This window comes from Apteryx mantelli, chromosome 3 (assembly GCF_036417845.1).
Source record: "Apteryx mantelli isolate bAptMan1 chromosome 3, bAptMan1.hap1, whole genome shotgun sequence".
NCBI classification, from domain to species: Eukaryota; Metazoa; Chordata; class Aves; order Apterygiformes; family Apterygidae; genus Apteryx; species Apteryx mantelli.
Genome location: NC_089980.1, coordinates 83858582 through 83881704, shown reverse-complemented (window position 1 = coordinate 83881704; position 23123 = coordinate 83858582). Strand labels below are relative to the sequence as shown.

Here is a 23123-nt window from a genome sequence, read left to right as displayed (position 1 = left end):
TTTTAACATTAAAGGCCAAAGTTTCCGCATAGCTATTACATTCAAGGCATGTTTTTCTTCTAGTTGTAACAAGGTGATTTGGACAACCACAAACACTGACTGTATCCTAGAGACCTAATCACTAAAACACACTTTAAAAAAAAAAAAAAAAAAAAAAAAAAAAAAAAAAGGTCAGTCACCTGTTTACCAGAAAACTGTAGCTGTTCTTGTAACATAAGATAATGCTCTCCATTCAGTCTTGTGCTCTCCACTGAGTACATTGTGGCCCAGTAAAGATAACCATTTATTGAATCCACTACTAGATCCTTCACTAGGAACACAACACGAGCCACAACATCCATATGGCTTCCCAGCAGCGATTTTCTGAAGATCTAGGGACAAAAGAATTGCTTTTAATATCACACCTAAATTATCAGCCATGATTTTTTGAATATACATAAGTACTTTTCCACAGTCTTTATCTCAAGCCTATGCAAGCCTTAGGCTTTCAAAGCCTCAGCCTTTGCATTTAAAGTGTAAGACGAGGAATAAGGAAAAATTATTAGTTAATGTTTGCCAGAAAGTAACAAAAGAAAAAACTCAAATTTCTATCCCCCTTGTCTTTCCTAGTTTTGGCAGCCTTCTGTCTGACTAAGTTTCTCACCCACTTTGTATTCACTATTCACAAGCGTAAATGAGGGTGCAAGGCAGTGTGAAATCTGGCCTTCTAGCTCTGGTTTTTAAAACAGCTTCTGACTTTGCACTTAAAAGAAATGAAAGGCATAATTTGACAGCACTGCATAAATTAGCACTGCAATTTTGAAGTCAAATACCTTTTAAATAATTCACATGTCAATATTCCTGATATAAGAGCATACCAAGTGCAATTGTTTTTTTTACCAGCAGGTATCTGCAAAATATCACATTACAGAAGCCAGTCTTGAAAATCCCCTGTAAACAAATCATATTAAATTTGCTACAAATATAAGGATTAAAATAAAGTCCATCTGGTTCTTACCCAAAAGCAACTTGGCAGTCTCCATTTTCACTATCTTCAGTTAGTTTTACAATATTGAATTCTACAAAACTATTGACACCACATTTGATTCGCCTGTTTTGCACCTGGAATTCAGTGTCCTGCATTAGCAAATATTAGTGAACATTTTACTCCATTTACTTTTGTATAACTGTGGAAAACCTCACAAGGGGAGAAAGGCCTCCTTGTTGTGTATTACTATAGCAGAGGTCCAAATGCATCTCAGCTTGAAAGAAGTAAGGATTATCTTCACAATTACTGTTTTACAGTCTTTCTTATTAGCTTCAGGTTTTAGAAGTGCAACTCTACCTACCGTATTTGCTTTGCCAGCCCAATACAAGCATTGGCCCAACCAGTCAAAGGCCAACAGTCTTGCACTTCTGATGTCAGACACATAAGTATTCTCAGTGGTACCCTCTCTCCTGTTCAATGACCAGGTCAGAACTTCCCCCATGGAATTGCTCCAATACAGAGTATCATTATACCAGTCAAGGTCTTGAAGAAGGAAGGGAAGATATTAAACATTTCACAAATATACCAATTAAAAAAAAATTTTTTTAAGAATAAAAAGGAACCAGACACTTCACAGTTTTTAAAAATCAGTATAAACAAACACTAAGGCTTAGTTAACATAAAGATAGGTACTTTCCTATAGGAATTACACACTTGCATGTATATAGCTCCAATGATTATAAATATATTACATATACATTGGGATTCTGAAGGCAAACTGTTTAGCCCAGAGAGCTGAATTCAGCTCTGCTGTAGCTGTGGTGAAATCAATAGGGTTTCTCTAAGAATTAACTTGATCCATAAAGTAGAAAAAAAAAGATGATGGGCACAAAGGCTTGACTCAGTGAAGCCTCCTTTCTGCACACTCAAGTCCGGACGGCCGTGATGAAAGCTTTTGTCTTTCAGTCCTGTTGATTAAATTTATGGAGTTCTGATAAGTGCCGACAAATTGGTAGCAGCAGCACTCAGCTTGGTTAGTATTTACCTGAAACATTCTTTATATCAGGATAGAGGAATTCTCCTGGCCCATAGCTATCCAACTGCTGCTTCCAGAGCCCTTCAGCCCCCACCGCCAATATATATGGTTCATCTTCAGCTGATAAAGACAGAAAACTGCAATCATGCATACCAAGAAACAATTAATTTGTAATATTTGTATTCTAATAACAGGGGTGTCTATTTCTAGAAAGTTACAGAAACACAGTTAAAACTGTCCCTGCCTTAAGGAATAATGGAGGAAGGACAAAGGCATGAAAGTATAATAATGAAAGTATAATAATTTGAAAAACTGATTTAAGACAGGTTTAGATCCAGAACCTTAAGGTGATTTGAAACCTCATTAGATGCCTGAACACTGCAGTGGGTTTGGTCCTTGCCTTACCCAAGTCATGCAAAAGTCATCCCAGATCTCAGGTGCCAGTCCAGTGCCTTAAGTTGAAACCTCTTCTCCCCGCAGACATAGGTTATTGTGGGTAAACAAGGTTTCAAAAAACATTCCAAAGATGCATAATTTCAGATATTGTGCACACATCCATTTCCCCCATTGTCTATACAAAAACCAAGGGTTCTCAGCTATTTCTTTTGCTGAACCTGCACTATCCTGAAAACTGTCATTAATCCCCAAGACGCTGCTCAAACCAAAGACAGCTGTTCTTGTCACTTCATCACAGAAAGTGCTTTACAGAGCACAGGAAAGCATAAAGCCTCTCATGTATGTGTTTACTGGACAGTGCATCAAATAATGCATTTTCTATTATATTCACATTAGAAAAATTATATAAATATTAATAATACATAATATCAGTATATAATTAGTGTACTAACTATATACTAATATTAGTATATAGTATTCTATAGTATTATATACTATAATATAGTATATATATAGTACTGTAGTATAGTATTATATACTAATCTTAGTATAGAATAAAATACCAATGCTGTAGTTTTAGAACCTTACTACTCTAACTAAATGCTAACTTACTTAGCCCACATTTTTTAAAGTTTCTAAGACAATCCTTTCCGGGTTGCTCATTTTGTGGTCTTCGCTCAATGCCTGGGCACCTCACCAGGTGGAAAGCTGTACTGACTCGTTTTTCATTTCTCCTGGGTGAAGAAGCAATTCTCACCTTCTTCTAAAGTCATGCCTCTAAAGAGCTCTGACCATGGTCCTTTACCAGCAGGAGACACGGCTCTGATTGACACTTCATATGCTGTGAAGCTGACCAGCCCCTTCACTGTAAACCTGGCCTCACTAATGTTTGAAACAACTCGTTCCTCATCAGAAGGGCACTGAGATGATACTTTCACATCGTAGGTCCAGTTCTGCCAAGCGTAGGGACCTGTGAGATGTAAACAATCACATTATTAAAAACTGGATGACTGCAGCAGAAGACATGTAAACTTTGATAAAACTGAGTTAGAGACTCATTTCAAAAAATGCCAGTATCAGACAAATTAGGAAAAGGATAAGTTAAAAACTTACATTTCTCCAGGGAACTAGCAAGAGCGGTGGCTCTTCCCCCCATGAAGATGAACTAATTTGGAAGAACCAAAATTTTCCCCAACCCAACCTGATGTCACTGTTTAAACACGTATGCACAGAGGATAGAGGCCATAGTACATTCACTGATCAAAAGCCACTACGTTATTGGCAGGCATTTTCTGTGTGATATCAGCAACCAACCGTACTGTCACTCCACACCACACTTGAGATGGAGCCTTGCTTAAAATTCCTTGCAAGTAATACATAAGTTAATTCACTAAAATAAACTTTTATTAATTTAGCCAGACAATTCAGTTATTTTATTGGCAAATCTTGGGTTAAAATTTTCACACTGAGGTAATTCCACATGTTCTAGCAGGACAGGCTACTGAAGTCACTAAAGCCCCACAGCCAACAGAGTCATCAGGAAAAGGAAAATCAGGAAGTTATTCCTGTAGAAAGCAAAGGACTGGACTTTCAGGAAGAAGCAGTTGAACTTACTGGTCCCAATAGTGAGTTCAGGTGGTCCCCAGCTGATCACAGCTTGGTCTGATCCAAACAGCACCATGACAAGCCGAGGAGGAGTCGGTAAAGGAAAAGGCTGAGTCGACGCCTCGTAAAAAAGCAAGTTGCCAAAGCCAAAGTACTCTGGATATGCCAAACTGCAATCCACTATGTACTCATTGAAGCTAGAGCTTCCCACTGGAGAGACCTCCTCATGGAAAATTGCCCTGCCATCTGTGACAGTAAATGTGTTATCTTCATAAACAAAGCTCTCTGTGTTGTTAAGTGGCACATGTGATCGCAATACATGAAATTCTGAACCATCCAGAAAACCCGACACAAAAGTCTGTTCTGTTTTGTTGAAGAAAATGAGTCTCTTAGTCTGGAAGTTGATCATGAAGTCTCTCAGAGTGCTAGATTTCACAACTGGTGAAGCTGCAGAGGCAGCCTCAGGAAAGAGAGGAAGATTTGCTCTGTATATGCCATCCTCCAGGAGACAGAAAATATACCTGGCCATGGAGCAAAAAAGACCCACATAACTACAACACAAGAACTGTGTAGATGAGTCACAAATATTTTAACAACTCATAGACATGCTCGTCTTTACACAGACGATAGGAAAATGCTTTTGGTTCTATTACTATATGTCCTATGAGAATTAAGGACATTCATTTTCACTTCCTGTGTATCTGGCTGGTGGATTATTTGAGAATATTCTTCCATAATACCTCAAGTGTTAGGTGCAGACATTTAAAGTGCAAAGAGCTTTATATTCATAAAGCACTGATTGTCTAAAAAACCAAATTTCTGCACTGGAAATTCTTTATCTCCTCTGACAGCACCCATGGGAGAGAAAATGCAGAAAAGAATACCGTACAGTGCCACTCTTTTTCTGACTGTTTCATACTTTGTTATTTGTTACCATTGTACTTTTTGGGGGGTAAGGGAAGACTTTGGAACAGGAAATAGATGATTAATGAAGAAAATCATAGACAAGTTTTATAGAACCTCTGACACAAAGTTCTCAAAGGAGGACACTTACCCATTATAGGGATCGGCTATAACCTTCTGAGGGGACATAACTGAAAGAGGAGTGATGTCTTCAGCCGCCATGCAGTTCTCTAAATGGCAGACATGTATCTAGGGAATCAGAAGAGAAACTGGTGATGCATTCATAGGGAGTTTGCTAAAGAGCAAACAAGCTGGTCTGAGATCCCTCCAAAGGCGTGAGGCTGGAAATGAAACACCTTTCACACTCTTAGGTCCTTACAGACTCCTGTGTTGTCAGCCACCCAAGTACAACACCTGCTCAGCATGGCAAGCATGAGAACTTACCCCAAAAGAGCTGTCAGGCACTTTCCTCTTAACCTCCTCTCTCTAAGCTGGGGAGAAAAGCCTGATTTTGGGTGCAGGCAAACTATGCTTTGAAAAGAATCTGACAGGGAAGGCACAAGAGGGAAAGAAGCCCTCTCCTGATCCTGGCAGCAGTACCTCAGGACTTTTCTAATCTATAACGGCTTCAGAAAGCTCTGCCGTCAATCTGCTAATCTACAGCTGCCTTTGCATAGTTTTCTCGCTACCTCTCTCCTCGCTACCGTATGTTCCCTGAGCAATAAGTGAAAGGTCAGGAATGGCAAGAGGCTTGTGGAGAAAAAAAAAATCCCCCACTGCCCATTTAGGGCAGTTTTCTTGTCCTTTGTGTGTTAGAGGAGCAAGAAGGGCGTGCAAAGTCTGGCTGTTAACATGAATGATGTTTGCGAGTATTCAAGTTTAACAAGTGCAGGGTTGTGATCTATATTTTTACTTCAAGTTGAAACAGCTGTAAGCTGAGCTGTCATCACTGGAATGAAATTCTTTTCCTATTGAACTTTTTTTTTTCCATTTATGAAGAGTATTATAATCATTAACTAGTTATCACACCACCTTTCTGAGGCACAGTAGGAACTGAACAGGCTAGATGGAAAGCAGAGCAACGGAAACAAAGTCACTCATTTTGTCTATGACCTGGATGTGAAGTCAGTCTCAAAAACAATGTAGCTGAAACCAAAGCTTTTTCTTTCCTGAGAAGAAAAGTAAGACAGAGAACCAGAGTTCTGTACAGCCTGTTTACTTTAAATATGACCTGAATTCAAGCTTATTCAGCTATTTTAAATACCTGAAATATGTGAATATTATTAAACTAAAGAATGTATTTCTGTAATTATACTTTGCACATGTGTATCTATATATAAATCAGATTTTCTCATGCAAAATAAATCACAGTAATGACTCATATGAAATAAGAAATTAATTAAGTTCCAGAGCCCTACCTTCTCATTCATGACAAAGTATATCCTCTGGTAAAGCCAGTCTACTGAGATTGATGTAATATTCCCCCAGCCAGCATAAAAGAGTGTTAGGTCTGACACATTGGACATATTTGCAGCACCTTTCATCCAGATAGAATTCCCCTCAGAAAAATAGACAACTTGCTGATAAACATTCACAGAAATTCCTAAAAGTAGAAATATATGTGGAGACATATAATATAAGAAATAAAGTTTCAATTTTTCAGTAACTTTTGTCTAATTGCCTTAAAATGAGGTACTTTTCAATCTGCAGTACAACATGATTGGAAAAAAGTTAACTGTTTCTCTCCTCCATTTCTAGTCTTCATTCAGAAAATAAGGAAACTTTTCTGTATGTTATGCAAGTGACATTACCATAGACAACTGCTCTTCAGAAAGGTAATCAGAGACAGGATAAATAACAAGCAGACCATCTGATACTGATTCCCCTTTCCCAGGGCAAAGAGATGCAGTTTGCATCTCCTCACAGAGCACCATTCACTCTAATTCAAGCTAGACATTATCTGTACTGCAACATTACTATAAAAGGGTATTTAGTCTGGGGCACCATTCATTCTGCTGGCGTCTTTGTGGATCTGTGAACTATGGTAGATAAACTCAGATTTCCCTATTGTCTCCAAAGACCAAATACAGCAACAGTGCAGATAAGAGAGATTAGAGCCATGGCCAATCTCAGAAAACATGGTTGTCTGGTGACTTAGACTACTAAATGCCTAGTACAAAACTCTTTGCCCCAGACCAGCTAACACAGCAAGCATACTTTTTAGCCAGTATGCTTCGACACTTCATATAATTTAATCCTTTAGTTTGAACCAGTTTCCTTCCTCACATTCATATTGAGAGAATACATTCATTAATAATAGGGAAACATCTGATCTGGCTTCATCTTATCTCATTTTAGATACCTACTGTGTAGAAGTCCACCTCAGAACTAGCTGCCTAGGTTCAGTGAAGGAGAGGTGGCACTTAAGGGGAACAACTCATTTCCTCACAAGGTCTATTACATTAAACAGGTCAAGTCCTGAAAATTCCTATTTCTCCCCATTGGCTATAAAGGGAAGCTAGACTCTCCTTCAGCCTAGATGAGGTGTATTCTGTCCTTGGCAAATATAGAGGTCTAAGCTGTAATTAAGAGAGAATGAGAGAGCCTGATGCAATTTACCTGTAATATTGTGGTGTATAACATCGTTCTGCAGGCACTGGGCTGCTTCCAAGAAAGATTCCATGTATCTCTTCCTTAAAGACTGGTTTCTGGATAGGAAGAGCCATTTTGCTTTTTCCTTAACTAACAAAAGGAGAAATTCAGAATTAAGGCAGATAGCTGAAGCACAAAGACTCTTGCTAACTTAGATACGTCATTAATATATGTGCATGTATGTATGTGCATCTATTCTTACACTAGCAATGACTGACTAAAATTAAAACTCTCCAAGCGTTGAAAGTGGATTGAGTTATTCACCATTACAGTGCCCTCAAGCTGTTCACACAGGGTGAAAATGTGCCACATGAATTTCAGACCATTATTTCCTGTAACACAAGTGAGTCCCTAGTGAAGGAGGGGAAGCCGCGTTTCACTGCAGCAAACAAGACCCTACTGACTCCCAAGAAAACAGAAGCACTAAGACATCCATGTCACCCCAAAAACCAATGGAAGTGGGATATTTCAGAGGGACTCGGGGAGGGCTAAAACTCCAGTCAGGCTATAATATTATCCCATATAGCTGAGGAAGAGCAAAGCAAGTATGTTTAATTCATGTATTTCATCATGCTAACTGGCAATTGTTTGAAGGAGCAAGTAACCCAATATTCAAGAAGTTTTCACAGGTAAAGGCTGATAATAGGATAATATTATCTTCTTCTTCAGAGTAGATTAAACTTTAATTAAAAATAATATTTTTAAATAAATTAAAGGGCTTTAAGGTCAGGAAGGAGAGTTATGGACACATAACCTGACTTCTTGCTTATGCAGGCCCAAGTATCTTACTTAAAAACCTCTGCAGCAAATCCATATCTTCTGTCTGAGCTATGCATAGCTCTAGAAAGGATAGCTAGCCTTGCTTCTGTATTTCAAATCCCTGAAAGTCTACCACATCCCCTCCTAAATTGCTTCATAAACTAATTACCTTCATTTTAAAGACTGGCACACTATTTCAGGTCTGAATTTGGCTAATTTCAGTTTCTAAACAATCCTCCACATTTGTTTTTTCCTCTAGTTTAAACTACTGTCTGTTATCAGACAACATTTTCTTATATGGGTACCAGGAAACTAATCAAATTCTATCTTAATTCTTTCCTGGATAATCTAAATAGATGGAGCTGCATATACTCTCACGTGATGCACATATTGCAAGTCATTTTGGTAATGATCTCATTAGAGAAGAGAACAAGAAATTAATATTACTTCCTTATTTCCTTTCCAGAGACATTCTTTACAGATTCTTTTCCCTATTCAGGTCTCAAATCTATGTAGCTCAGTATCTGATGCAGTAAAAACATTTCTGAATGTAATACAGGCAGGAAGGGTGGCTCCCGTTTACATTATCACAGAACGAAAGCACATACCAGTGGAACTCAGAGGAATGAACTGAGGTTTTATGTGGCAACTAATCAGGGCTTCTGCTTCCCCCCACCACCACCAGAAGGTGTTTCTTGGAGGGAGAGTTGTTTGTTTGTTTTTTAACTTTAATTAATTTGTTGCTAAATGGCTTGAGTTAATGAACACAGTCAGATATACCAGTCTGGACACTTCACAAATGGCACAAATACTTATGGCTCAGGCTCAGCCAGTTCTAGAGCAAACCTCTATGGACTATGCAGACGAGCACATATCAGTGTGTTAGCTAATTTGAGTTAATTACAAAATAGTTTAAGTCACATTTTTAAAAGCATTAATGAAGATATAAACTTAATTTCTCCAACCAATAGCAGAAGACAGGTGATTCAGAGACAGAGTTAAAGTGTTTGCTAGAATTTGGCTAGCAGTTTCCAGGTATTTGACAACCAGAAATCCAGGTGGATTTCTTCATAGGGGGTAGCAGTCTTTTGCTTTTTTTCCTAAAGATATATTTTGGTAACATTGATTTAATTCTCACTTACACTTTTATCTTAACACATACTTTTCTCTGGCAAATAATTAACATTTCAAAAAATTTTTGAGTGGTACCTATAGTATACCATTCCTTTTATTAGTAGTAAGTAGATGTAATAAAAATAAATACAGGAATGAAAGAGCATCAAAAAAAATTGATATGATTTCACATATTTGGCATGAGACAACTGAGGACTTTTTGTCAAGAGAGTCTAATATGACATACTTAATATTATTAGAAGACACGCATTTGCTTCCAACTGGTAAAGTCTCATCTTGAAAATGAAAGTGTGACCTCTCAGTCACTGCCTCACACCACTGAGGTGTTTTTCATCTGTAACACAATTCAAGCTGAATTTGTTTGGGTCTACCAGAATCTCAAGTTATTACTGGGATGTGTATTCCAGTAATGTCTACAGCCAAAGAACAGGACTCTCTCTGACGTACTATCAGCTCCTCAGCATATAACTCCTGACTGTTTACAGTCTAAATATCACTCTCTTCTCCTGGGTACACCGCAACCCAGTGAATGTGACTTTGCCCCCGGGAACAGACAGTGATAAGGACTCTGCTAGTTTTGTACCTTTGGATTCTGGAGTTGTGATATTGGCTTCTGCAGGTGGTCCAGCACCAGCCTCATTCACTGCTACAATACTGAACCTACAGGGAAAAACAAACAAACAAACAAACAAACAAACAAAACAGTTTTTGGTCTGGGGTTATCTTTTGAAACATTGCTTGAAAAACATTTTATCAAGGACTGCAACTGTTACAGAAGTACTCTTCATATTCCTCCTTTTGGAAAATGTGTACTTAAATAAAATGCTCTGGAAAACTTACAGTAAAAATATAACCAACCTGAATCTGAATTCCCCAGCTTTGAAAGGTGGAGCAGCAACAGCATCTGGTAAACAGAGATGCCAAATGGGGTCTCAGATTCAGATGGGCAACCCAGTTTCACTTCAAATGAAGGTGTGCATTTACTCATGCAAGCAGAATGTAGCCCTTCGTGTTCAATAAAAATGACAGAGATTTTGCAGATGCTTAAAGAATCAGAGAGGGTTGCTCTATCGTTCCCTGAATACACTGAAAACATGCCACACAAGCTTAAAAATAAAAAGGCTTCAGCAAAGAAAATCCAGCCCCTTGGCCCTGTATCAAATTGCTTTTCCTTCCTCCCAGTTCTAATTACTCCAGATGAGATGACTGTTTATGTGGAAGTAATTCCATTATCTGAATGAAGATACCCTTGTTTTTGGCAAGAACATAAGTAGGAAGAGAATTTTGCCCCCGAGAAGTGGTATTTGGGCATACCCTGTACTATCGAGGCAAGAGGTGCAACAGACACACTTGGTCATGCTGGTTACTTCTTTTCGTACCTGTAAGTGTTGTTTGGTAAGGTGGAGTAGAACTGAAAGCTATGCCCTCTTGTTGCTCTCAACAGTTCATGATTTTTGCTGGTCAGGAGCAAGTTATATCCAACAATCAATCCATTGGGAAAAAGTGGTGGAGACCAACTGACTTCAACAGTGTTAGGACTTGAACTCTGAATATCTTTGATGACAGGAGCTGTAGTAGGAGCTGCAAAAGACAGAAGTAACTGAATTAGGAGTGGCATTTAAGACATTAATTGTTTTTCATTTTTTAAATTCATGCCTGTTAATTTATACTAATAAATATGATCAGGGACAGTATTAATTCATACATATTATATAAGCTGTTGAGAAGTTAGACATTAGGACCAGGACTGTTTCTAAATGATCATGCAAAATGGCTAGACTCCTTGCACATTGCAAAAGGCAAGTAATTCCCACTTTGGGTGTATAACCTTTCAACTCTTCGCTCCCAAATGTATGCCTCACTCTGCTACATGTGAGAGAAGGCACAACAGGAACAGTCTGCGCTATGAGTCACTACTCGATGTTGAGCATGGTCTTCAGTGTTGCATCCTTATCACATTTTCACTGAAGCTTATTTGGCATCTATACAATGACCTTGCTGTAAAAAGAAAGAGAGAGATAGACCTAGCCTTACGAAATGGCTCTTGATTTCTTACAAAGCTGGAATCCCCAATATAGTATACATGGGAGCCTGCTGGGAGCCAAATCTTCAGCCTCCGTAGACCTTTCCCTATATTGTATTCTCTGGTCGGATGGGTTTGTCACAATCCATAAAGTACAAACCCTGAAGTTATTCATTCCTTCAACCTTCAGTTCTGAGGATTTATTGCTTTTTTTTTATTATTATTATTTTCCTAAACAGGAGATGCAAGATGAAAATGAAAAAAAGTATGCATTTCCTTTAGGGATACGGAACAAAGCTTTAGTAATTATTTCAGTATTAAGCTCAGTGAAGCTGGAAAACAAAACCATTTGAAATCATCCATATTCTCCAGCTTTTCTAAAGGGTTATGTTCACTATGCCATGGAACACAAACTGAAAAGTTATGACACCTTCCCTAGTGCCTTATTCAAGAGCATAACTAGTTCTTAAAAAGAAACTGTGCACATATCGCCAATAGAAAGGAACTTGTATCCTGTAAATTGCTTCTTTGTAAGATTCCTGATAGGGAACCATTTCTTATCTCATTTCTATGAAATGCTGATAACACGACCATGAAGTCACATATTTTCCGTAAGACAATAAAGTACCAGGAAATTATATTAAAACCATGTTTTTTTCCCCACGATAAGAATACTACCATCTTTTCCCCCTTCTCTTCATGATGTCTTAATTAAGGAACATTGTTTATAAGTCATTTTTGTCTCTAACAGGGTGCTGGGAGTTTCCTGTCTTTATGTTGTAGATCTACAGACTTTAAAGTATGAACACATTATTTGATATGTCATAATCAACATTTCAGCAACAGTTAGCTTCTATGGGTATTTGGGAAAATGTGTGTGTATTCCACTTAAAGAGTTCATGCGTATAATTATGCATGAAAGTTTTGACCACCGCCACAGTTTTGACCATGTACTTTTCTGGACATGTTTTTAAAACTAAAAGCAGGAAACAGTCCTAAATCTTTTAGTTCAAATAAAAGAACCTGTAGTATTTTAGTTCAGTCTTCTGCAGCTACTGAGCAGACAAGGTACATATGCTTCTGAAGATTAAGCATCAGTGTTTTCTATTAAATGAACAACAAGGAAACCTAAATGTTTCTGATATGGTCCTGAAAGGTGTTATTAATAGTGCAATTCATTACCTCCAAAAGCATGTGTCCGATAACTGGGACTCGATGGAGAATGGAGCTGCAGCTGAGATGTGATAATCCAAACCACTCGAAACACATATTCTGTGAAGGCTTGAAGGTCTTTGACTGCATATGAAGGTTCAGATACTACCTAGACCAATGCATACACACAATCATTTTCTTCCTACCTCCACTCTGGAGTTGCTGTGTAGGGTGTTATCAGCCTAAACAGGTCTGATACAACAATATATATATTTAGGGATAGTAAAGCTCAGCATCCTAAATTTAAATAAGAAGAAATTCTGGGAGATATTTTCACCACAGACATTGATTTTTCTTCCCTTCAGAACTTTTCCGCCTTCTCTTTTCTTCAGAACAAACTACCAAATCTAAATGATGATTGGATGGATGAAAAGATGGATAATAGTAAGTCTGAAGGTAAGGCAAAAAAACTAAATTAATAATACATTACAGGCAATATGTTTTAAGCTTTTAATACATATACTAAAGGTTTAAGATTCAAAGGCTTCTGAATAGCCTAACATATGCATGTCCTGAAGTCATCGTTCCCCATTATTTCACCAACTGTTGATTCAGAAGAACTTCCTACTTGGCAAATGATCTTTAACTGTGATTTTTGGCACCAACTTGCCATGCTCCGTAAATTGGTCTGATAGTGGTGAGATAACAAGCATACAGTTGACACAAAAAAAACATAATGTAAGAATGACCATACAGAACAAAGGACCATCTATCCAAGTATTGTGTCTTTGACAAGAACCAAAAGCAGTTCTCTAGGGAAAAGTACAAGAACAAAGAAAACCTGCAGGGATATTTCTCCAGAATACTCTCAGTCTTGGCATTTTATGAGCATGGATCAAAGGCTAACGACAGCAATGTTTGTGTTTAGTAGGAATCAGGTTTCTTGTCCCATTGATTTGTCCAGTCTCTTTTCGAACTCCTCTAAATTTTAACATCCACATGTGTCAGGATGCAACTGAACACCTTAACTATACATTCTGTAAGGAAATATCTTTGTCTGCATGTTTTGAACCTGCTTGTTTCTATCAAGGTCCCTAGCTCTTACGCTGGAGAAGACAGGAAATAATTGTCCACTTCTCAGCTTCTCCACGTTACTCATGATTTCATAAACCTCTGCTATGTGCCTAACATAATATCCATTTTTGTCTAACATAAAGCATAATACAGCCAGTGCACTACAAGTACACAAAGAATCCTAACACATTTCACCTTTCTTAGCCAACTGCTCCAAAAAGACAAGGGAACCAATGCATTCACATTCAGTCACTTCTGCTTCAGATTCTGGTCTTTACTATCTTTCCTCTCATCGTTTTAGATATGATTGCACTTTGCTAATAATTGTCACTTTCTCCTAGTGAAACAGGACTGCATTATAAATAAAACCAAGAATCCATTTCCTTGCAAAGTAAAAGGAATTTTCCTCCTTTACCTCTGTATACCTCCAGTCTCCGGGAAGCTGGCTGAACTTCCACTGGATAATGTATTTCACCCCAGAGATGTTAGCTGGTTTCCATCCTAATGTCACATTGTGGCTCCCAATGGTAGATGCAAATGGTGCTCTAGGCTTGTTCAAATAGTCTGGAGAGAAAATACAATAATGTATTAATGGTAAAAACATATTACCTTACACCTTAGGGCCATGAAGCCAACAAAAAATACAGAAAAAAGTATATTAAAAATGTTGTAGAATAAATCACAAGACACAAGGCAAACACATACTCTGATAAGCAAGCCTGAACTGCGTGAAACTCAATGCTAATAAATGTGACTACAGCTCTGCACTTGGGTAAATGCCCCTTTAGTCATAGGTACTTAGTAAATTTTTGATGAATAGAAACCTAGAGAAGTTATGAGAGATTTCTGAAGACAAGATTTTCAAAGAGCCTGTTTCAATAGCACTATATTGGCCTAATTTTTCCCATGTAAGTCATAGGAGCTTTAGCTGGTAATTGCAACAGAAGCAGTCAGATCAAAGAGGAGTGCTCTACAAAGTACCATCCTAAAGAGCTGAAGTTGGATTCAAAAGGTCACATGTTCACAGGGAGGGAAAAAACAACTTTACTGTAAGACAGAGTTAACTTCATTATATTTGCCAAAAGAGAAAAGGGGAGAGTGGTAATTTTTTGATGAATGAAAAATGACAAGACATTCCTGATTTTGTTCAAAGAAATCCAGATAGTGAAGCAAAATTATACTCTTAAAACTGAATTTATCAGATTGTGACTCAGACACAGCAGTACGTTCAGACTTACTCTGTACTTCAACACCATATGCATCTTCTGCACGGCTACAGCCAAACTTGCAGGAAACTCTCTGTTTAGGATACAGAACTCACTGGTTAGTTTTCTGTAAATGCAGTCTCCTACTAGACATATGAAGACACTTTTTGAATACATACCAATCCTGTGGAAATTATTACATTCATTCTTAAAAAATAAAGGTATCACAAAATTCACTCTGAGGAGTTTACTGAAAACCTTTCCACCAATTTCACTGGACACTAAATTAGGGTCTTCATTGTCGCCTTGTGGAAAGCACAAACATGGGGCAATTAAAGGTGGAAATAGACTTCGGTGACAACTGTGGAGTTTGGAAAAAATGTTTTTTAACTTGATAATGATGTAGTCTACATGTTGGGTTTCACTCTTTCCCACTTTGAGTATTTCCTCTGAATGCATCACATACCCATGAATGTACTGCTACGAATTTTCAAAATGGTTGAAAATAGTACTTTTTCAAAGCAGCCCTGGCCAACTCACACTTCCTTGTTAGTAGTTACTCACAGCCTACAGGCTGCAATCATGACAAAGATCCCAGGGCAGTGAGTTCTCCACATTCGCATCCTAAGAATTCAAAGAGTTTTCAGTTTAGGGAGGGAAGGCGTATAGTGTTACCCTGTCCTGTAGGTGAAGAACTAAAGAAGAGGTGGTAACATTTTACAAAAGGAACCCAGTAGCTTAAAAATGACTTATAAGACTGAGTCTCCTGAAAGTCAATACAGAAGTGATGGTTTCAGCTTTTTCTAGACAGGCATTTTATTTGGGCTCATTTATTCTGTGAGCTGATTTGGCTTATAAAAGTTTAAAGTTTGCTTCATACAGCAGCCACCTTTTAAGTGATAATTAACTTTTCAGTCCTTCTGAGGCAATTCATTATATTAAGTGGCTGGGTTTTTTTGATTGCCGTCTTCCTTTGATTCTAGGAGAGACACTTCCAGCACCCTATGGAAACTGGTAAGACAAGTTTTTCCAAACAATTCACTCACAGTTGCAGCTGAGATGTATTTATAAACTAGTTTATAAATATATTCTGATATAAATTATCTCACATCTAGACAATCGGTGCCAAGTGCGAGCTTTTAAAGAAGTTTTTCCATGTGTTTTCATAATCAGAGAAATAAAACACTTCTAAGTAAAATATCAGGATACTTAGCAGGCAAAGGTTTGGGTATCAGCAGATATCAGTTATCAGCTATAAATTGGAGCTTTCCTTTTCATCCAAGAAAAGTTTACTTTGTAGAGGATGGTGTCCTCAGATTTACATGCTGATTCATAGCACTTTCAGTTTCTTTCAACACAGACATTTCCAACCATTTGTCTTTTTTCATGTTTTTCTTTATCCTTCTGATCTTTGTCAGAGCCATAAATCCAATCTTTGCTTGAAGTAAGAGGATTATTGAAGCTCCTACTCCTAGAAATTTTGAGAGAAATTTGCCATCTGCTGTCCTTGAAAACAAGAAATCCTCATATATTCTCCATCCATAAGAACTACCCCTTAACAAGCCATCTTCTGATGCCCTTTCTCATGAATGTTCCCACTGAATTCAGTGGCATTCCTCTCTTTCTAGAGGAGAGGTAATATTCAACGGGAGTAATACTACCAGACTTGAGTACCAGGGCATAGTCCCACAATAGAGCTGGGCCAATACCAAAGAAGAAGTCCCACTCTCATATCTCCTCCGCTGCCCTGCAGACTGCAATGACCTCTGCATGCACTGGTCTGGTGCTCGCCTGACCACATAGGAAGACAATTCAGCCAGCTGATCCAGCAGAAAGATAATCCAGCAAAAAACCCTTGCAGAGTCAGTGAGTTGAACTAGCATATTGTGCAACCAGACAGGGAAAAAAAATAAAAATAAAAAAACAGACTAATTCCTTGTTGCTACAAAGTAAGTTGATTACTCCTTGGACTGTCCCTGCTCTCCAAAACAAATATTTAGTGGATTTTAAAGCCATTGTCATGTTCAGAATTTCACAGATTAAAAAGCAACCAAAAAGAAAAAAAAAAAAATCAATCCTTTCAATCAAGTTTTCCAGCCACCCAGTATGTTTGTGTTGTACTTGGGATTCTCTGCAACTCCATCGCCAGCTTGAAGTGTGTAGCCCCCATCTAGACACAGCTTTCATACTGAGGTCTCAACAGTCCCAACCAGAATCTTGCATTCGTCTCATCACCGTCCCATCCTACACGCCATGTTCATGTTAAGAGACCTCAGGAAGGCACTGTCTTTTTATCAGCAGCACTTTGTTGACTTGTACTTATCACTCTAAATGCCAGTCCATCTGCAGCGCAGATGGACCAGGCACTCCCCACTTTAGCCTTGCACATTTTTAGATCTCTTTTTTAAGGGCAACACATTGGTCCTTATTGAATTGCATTTGACTTATTTCAGACCCTTTCTCAAATCAAAAGAATGTTTTGTATTCTAGTCTAGCTCCCACTTTTTTTTCCCCCCACTTCTCCCAAAGCTGGTGTCATATCAGACTTAATAAGTATCCTCTCCAGTTTATCTTTCACGTTATTAATGAAAAACTGAATAGAACAAACCTCCTGTGAGAGCCTAGAAAACAGTTTAAACAGGTCTGTGCTGTGTTCCGTACTGGTATGATGAGACTGCTTTAAGGCAATATTATTTTTACACAGCAGTCTTCAATGCAAACATGTCCTTAGTCACCATGCTAGAAAGAAGGGATTATATGTTCAAATACTTATCTCATTCTTCAGTTTTATAGAGCACAAAACAATCAGAGACCTAGATTCATAAATTCGTGTATCTACATTATATTTCTTAGCACTGTATGAACATTGTAAGTGAACATTTAAAAAATATATGATTTTTAAGTTTGTATTGATCTGATAGCACCTAACTTACCTCACATTCTCTGGTGTATGTCTTGTTCTGCCAAGAGGCAAATTGGAAAAACAGTAGATTAGAATAAATATAATCACAGAGTATTTCAAACAGATAATATCACTGAATTACAAATTTCTTACAGTGAAAGGTACACTACAAAACTTTAACATTGGTAAATAATGAAAGAAGGAAAACCCACACCTGAAAAATTGCAAAGTCAGCACTAAAATGATGCCAGGGCTGATGAGCTTCAGTTGTTTAAGAAAAAGGTCCAGAAAAAGAATGGTTTAAAGACTTCCATGGCAGTTGTCCCAAATCTGTCCTAATTCACCTGATTTGGTAAAAGCAAGAAATCAACCTAGCAAAGGCATGTGCTGCATTTACATCTGCATGTAACTTTGAGACAGGCCCAAGAAGGGTCAAATCCTGAAAAGTGGCACTAACTCAGTGGCACTGCCTGAAAATCTGGATGAGAGATTGAGCTTAATGAACTCTAGATTGTCCCCACATTTTGACAAACACAACAAAAGTTTTTAATGTTACAAGTGACTCCTATAACAATAATTATGAGTTTCCAAACAGAGAAATTATAAACATACTGAAAAAACAGATGGACATTACATCTTTTATCATAGAATCATGGGTCTGGTTACATTTTGCACGCCTACCCTTAGATAATGTAATCGATGGATTCAAGACAAGTGCTGTGAAACCACAACTAAGGCAATACTCACACACTGCAGTGGGCAGCTGTCTTGCACCATTGCATTCCAAAACTGACATCCCTCCGTGCACTGCAAAGAAAGATGGTGACTTTCAAAACTTGAAAAGGACTTAAAAAAACACACTTTTAAAGAGCAGGGATGCTTTACTGTTAAGGGCATGAGCACTACGGTTAGGGAACTTGAGTTTGGTTTCCAGCTGCTGTATGACCAAATAATTTATTTTCTCCATGCCCTGGTTCCCTATATATATATATATAAAATTTATTTATATAATTTTATATTATATATACACACATATGTATATATTAAAAATATAAATTTGGGATTTGTAACACTCTCCTATTTCAGAACATTGTAACAAGAATATTAGGTATAACAACGATGGGGTAATGGGGTTATGTTGTATAATGTCCTTCCCAACGTAAAATCAAATATGGAGTAGAAGAAGGAAAAAAAAAAATCTTTCTTAGAGGTTGGTTTGTGCAAAATAGTACATGCTCAAATACACATCCAGCTCCAATAAAGACTAATACTGTCACCTGTACTGAGAAGACTGAAAGGACTAAAAAATGCCTGAGAGGACTGTGACTATCACCTGGGAAGAGCACTTATCTTTACACAGGCCTTGAGAGAGGGCTGATGCAAAGCCCCAGGGGCAGAAGGAGATCTGGCCAAGCCAGTCCACGTTCAGTCTTGCTCTGGGAATGAGGCACCCGGCCAGCCATGACGTGTGTGGCCAATGCTCCTTCTCTGCCAACTGTACTTTACCACTTGTTCACTGGGGGGAAGTTACAAATTTGCAAATGCAAAATTCTGTATGATGCACGGCCAAGTACAGTCAAAAGCCATTCGTCCAAGCCCCACACTCTCCAACAGGCATGGCATAGGCTTTAAAACCATGAGATTTCAAAGATGTAATATAATATATATCATGTGGTTTGTATTTGATGTTAAACGTTTCTTGCTCATTCTGTGCCATCCTTTTCTTAGAGGTCATATGCATTTTTCTTTTAAAATGGAAGCTGGAGTGGAAAGACTCTAGAAGCAGGGAGTTCTGACATCAAATACTACAAAGTTTCATGAAAAAAAAAAAAGACTTGATAATGCTGATCAAAGATACACAGTAACCTAAAGAGGCAGGTCGAAGTTGCTATGTATTGTCATGACAACATAGCCTTTTATGATCCCAGGATCATAAATTAACCAACCTCGCTAGATACCAGCTGCTGAGAGGCTGCTTCCCGCTAGTCTCTGTGGAAAATATCGATGAATTCTCCACAGCTCTTCAAAGAATATGTATAACTACCAGCATGAATTGCATTTGAAAACTGAACTACAAGAACATCAGCTAAAGTTCTTACAAGAATGCTTCCATGGAAAGCTCATGTCAAGTTAAAGAGTCCCCCTCTATAGAGACAAACATTTGAAGTCCTACAGAACTCTAAAAACAAAGTTTCAATAGTTGTCATTTTATGTTTCCTCCCATCAAATCCATGAGAAAACAAAATAAACAATACTTCCTTGTACAAGGCTAGCCAAATACAACAGTGTTCCTGATTTGCATTTTGGAGGGAACACTGGCTTTGACCCATTTTCTCAAAAATGACTAGACTGTGAATTTTGTAGATCACAAATCTCAACAGGACTCACAGCAGAGACTAACTTTCTTTAAACAAAGAAAGGAGTTGTTAAATAATTTGAGCCAAATCTAAGCATTCAACATAAGGACTTATGCCAGACAGAGAACTGTACATATTTACATAAAGTTTTTGACAATATGATCATTGTATCCGGGTTATTCAAATAGTAGTGACATAAACTATTGATAATTAACAAAGCAAACCATTACTCACCGCCCCAGTGATGTCACTAACATTGCAAAGATTGTTAATTCCAAGTTCTCCTTCCTATGAGATAAATATTTATATTTTTACAAAAAGTCAAAATGTTTCCCCAAAATTCTTTGATTAAAATATATTAAAACATCAGTTCCTTGCATAACAAATTTTCCTTAGCTAATGTTTCCTCATGTGAAGAAATTTATTAGAGACACACCAGTAGCTTCTTACTTGAGAGTGATTTGAGAGTACCATCAAAACAAAGAAGTCTGCGGAATCAGCTGGTGTTAATTAAATTATCTCAGGTAGGAATTTGGCCCTAATCTCCTGATTCTAGTTCACTGATCATGAATGCTTCATGAATATATTGGGCATAAATGACAAAGCCAAGTGGTTTGACCTCTTAGGAGCAAAAAGATTTTCCTTTAAGCTAAATGCCTTTTGTCTGGCCTCCTTTTGAAGGGGATTTATACAGCCATATGGTGGGTGACCTGGTCGCCTTCTCTTGCCAAAAGTACTTCAGAGCTTAGGTGCCTATTCTTTCACAACATCATTCAAAGTGTGTAAAAGCAATCACCTCCTGTGAAGTGCAAATGTTTTGGGGATCTATCTACCTATCTAACAACCCCTAAACAGCTGGCTGTTAGGTCTTAAGTTTGGTCCTGCAAGAAGGTAAGAACGTCCTTAACAAGACAACTCTCGGGAAGAAATTTTCAGCACACGGGACATAACGTGACAACAGGTAAGAACCCCAGCCTCACGCAAAGCTGTCGCAAGGCAAACGCGAACACACAAGCATATTTGGAGGAGAAAAATGAGATTTACAACTCTCAGACTCCAAGATTACCTTTTTCTCATGTTCACTGAACTGAATACCATTTGCCTGTCTTTCAAAGCTGATAGGAGAGCAAACTATTTCTTCTTCTGAATTAATTTAAGCTTAAATCAAAGAATCCCCTTTAAAGCTATCATTGCATACGAGGCTCCGATCAGGGATGGCAATTAGCTCTTTCACTGGTGCCAGAGTTGACTGTGGCTCAGAAGCAGTTTTAAAGGAACTGTCAGACAAATGTAAGAAATAAAACAGAGCAGGAGATAGTCCTTTGCAGTAGCTTTACAGAGTTAATTAGCCCCAGGGCACAAAATGTCCTTTTCGCAGAGCAAAGGTACATGGTCTTCTAGACAACATCAACATCTAGGGCAAATAAAAACAAGCAGGTAACTTCTTAAAGTCTGAAGCAGAATTATTTTTTCGATTTCAGAGTTTTTGCTTATCTTTGTTATGCATCAGTAGAAGGAAAAATAATAAATTCCACTCCACTACTCAAAGGAACACTAAGAAAGCATAACATTAAGTCTCTAACAACTTACTTTTCTTCTTAAAGATATAGTCACAATTAAAAGCATGGACAATTTAAAAGAGAAGCTGGAACCAGTTCAGGATGTTTATGCAAGCCACAGGTCCCTAGCCAATTTCTTATGAATTTATAATTTTCCTAGTTTTATATAAGAAAAGTCTTAGACTAGACAGAAATCCACAAGTAAACAGAATATACTGAAAGAACAAAGGACTTCCTCCTCCACCATCCAGGATCTTAGCATTTACAGTAATATCAGCAACTGTTGGAATAGAAGGTACAAAACAGAAACCTTGCAGTCTGGTTAACGTGATTTTTTCCTTACAAGGTGCTCTACAAATTCAAATGTAAAACAGAACTTCTCAAACTCTGCTTTTACTCAAATACATTCTTTAAAAACAATTTCAAAAACCTGCTTTGTAAAAGAAAATTCTGACAGAGCTAACAACCACATATGTTTCAAAAAATTATGTATAGTTTTTAAAAACTTACCAGGTTACTTGTACATAAGTTTTGACAATTTTTTGAAAAAGTACAATACACTGCAGAAATCCATACATAGTAAAAAGCAGCAAGTCTGTTTAGCGGGAGATTCCACAGGCAAACGTTCCTCATAACTTAAACAAGTGCATCTGGCAGTCTGATACTTTCCTTGATTCAGCCATACAAATTTCTTTAAGTCTAGATGGCAGAGACTCAACAGTGAAACGTCTACATTTCAATTTATTAAATATTTTTACAATCCTTGTTTACAATCCATTCCTTCTACAACTTTTCAGCTTCCTGGAGCACTTGTCTTGAAATTGCGCAACATCTATTTCATAGTTTCTTATTAAACCACTGAAACAAAAGAGGTGACCAATGAAAGTCAGCGTATCTCCTTACATAAATGTCATTAACATGAAGAGGAAACTAAGTGGACTACTCTTAATCAGGTGTTGCAAACAGTAAAGAAAGAGGGAAAGAGTAGGAGAAACCTGGCCTGAACTTCATTTCTACCATGATTAAGCTATTTCTAAATATTCAGGCAGTTATAACTGAGAAAGTTTATTCATGATGAAGAATAATTTTGTTGGAACACCCATAGCTACAGTCCATACCATTCAGCCCAAAAGTGTTAATTAATTCTATTTTTAATGACTGTTTCCAAATATTTTACCAAATGTTCCACATCAACACCAAAATACCACTCAAAGCAGACCCCTCTTTACCTCCTGAGGCAGTGTAGACACAAACTAACCAAGGCCAGTTTACAAGGGAGTCTATAAAAGCAGGTACAATTGTACTAGTAACTTTGTGCCCATGCTATGAAAGAAAATTGAAGCTGAGAGATATATCATATATCTGATTCAGAGAGAGGTGAAGAGTCCTAAATACACTA

The 23123-nt window shown here is 37.7% G+C and overlaps 1 protein-coding gene across 1 annotated transcript in view; it reads right to left on the bottom strand.

The window, feature by feature from the left end:
- ROS1 (ROS proto-oncogene 1, receptor tyrosine kinase) overlaps nt 1-22357 on the bottom strand; it is a 75833-nt gene extending 53476 nt beyond the window's left edge. Inside the window, exons 1-17 of the mRNA XM_013958947.2 lie at nt 22235-22357; nt 20400-20453; nt 18556-18615; nt 17840-17866; nt 14940-15000; nt 14117-14265; nt 12658-12796; nt 10832-11033; nt 10036-10112; nt 7527-7649; nt 6326-6510; nt 5059-5156; nt 4014-4525; nt 3157-3369; nt 2013-2123; nt 1329-1510; nt 180-371 (exon numbers count right to left, since the gene is read on the bottom strand). Coding sequence (XP_013814401.2) covers nt 180-371; nt 1329-1510; nt 2013-2123; nt 3157-3369; nt 4014-4525; nt 5059-5156; nt 6326-6510; nt 7527-7649; nt 10036-10112; nt 10832-11033; nt 12658-12796; nt 14117-14265; nt 14940-15000; nt 17840-17866; nt 18556-18615; nt 20400-20453; nt 22235-22357 — 2508 coding nt within the window. The remainder of the gene's footprint in view (nt 1-179; nt 372-1328; nt 1511-2012; nt 2124-3156; nt 3370-4013; nt 4526-5058; nt 5157-6325; nt 6511-7526; nt 7650-10035; nt 10113-10831; nt 11034-12657; nt 12797-14116; nt 14266-14939; nt 15001-17839; nt 17867-18555; nt 18616-20399; nt 20454-22234) is intronic.
- Nucleotides 22358-23123: the final 766 nt, after the last annotated feature.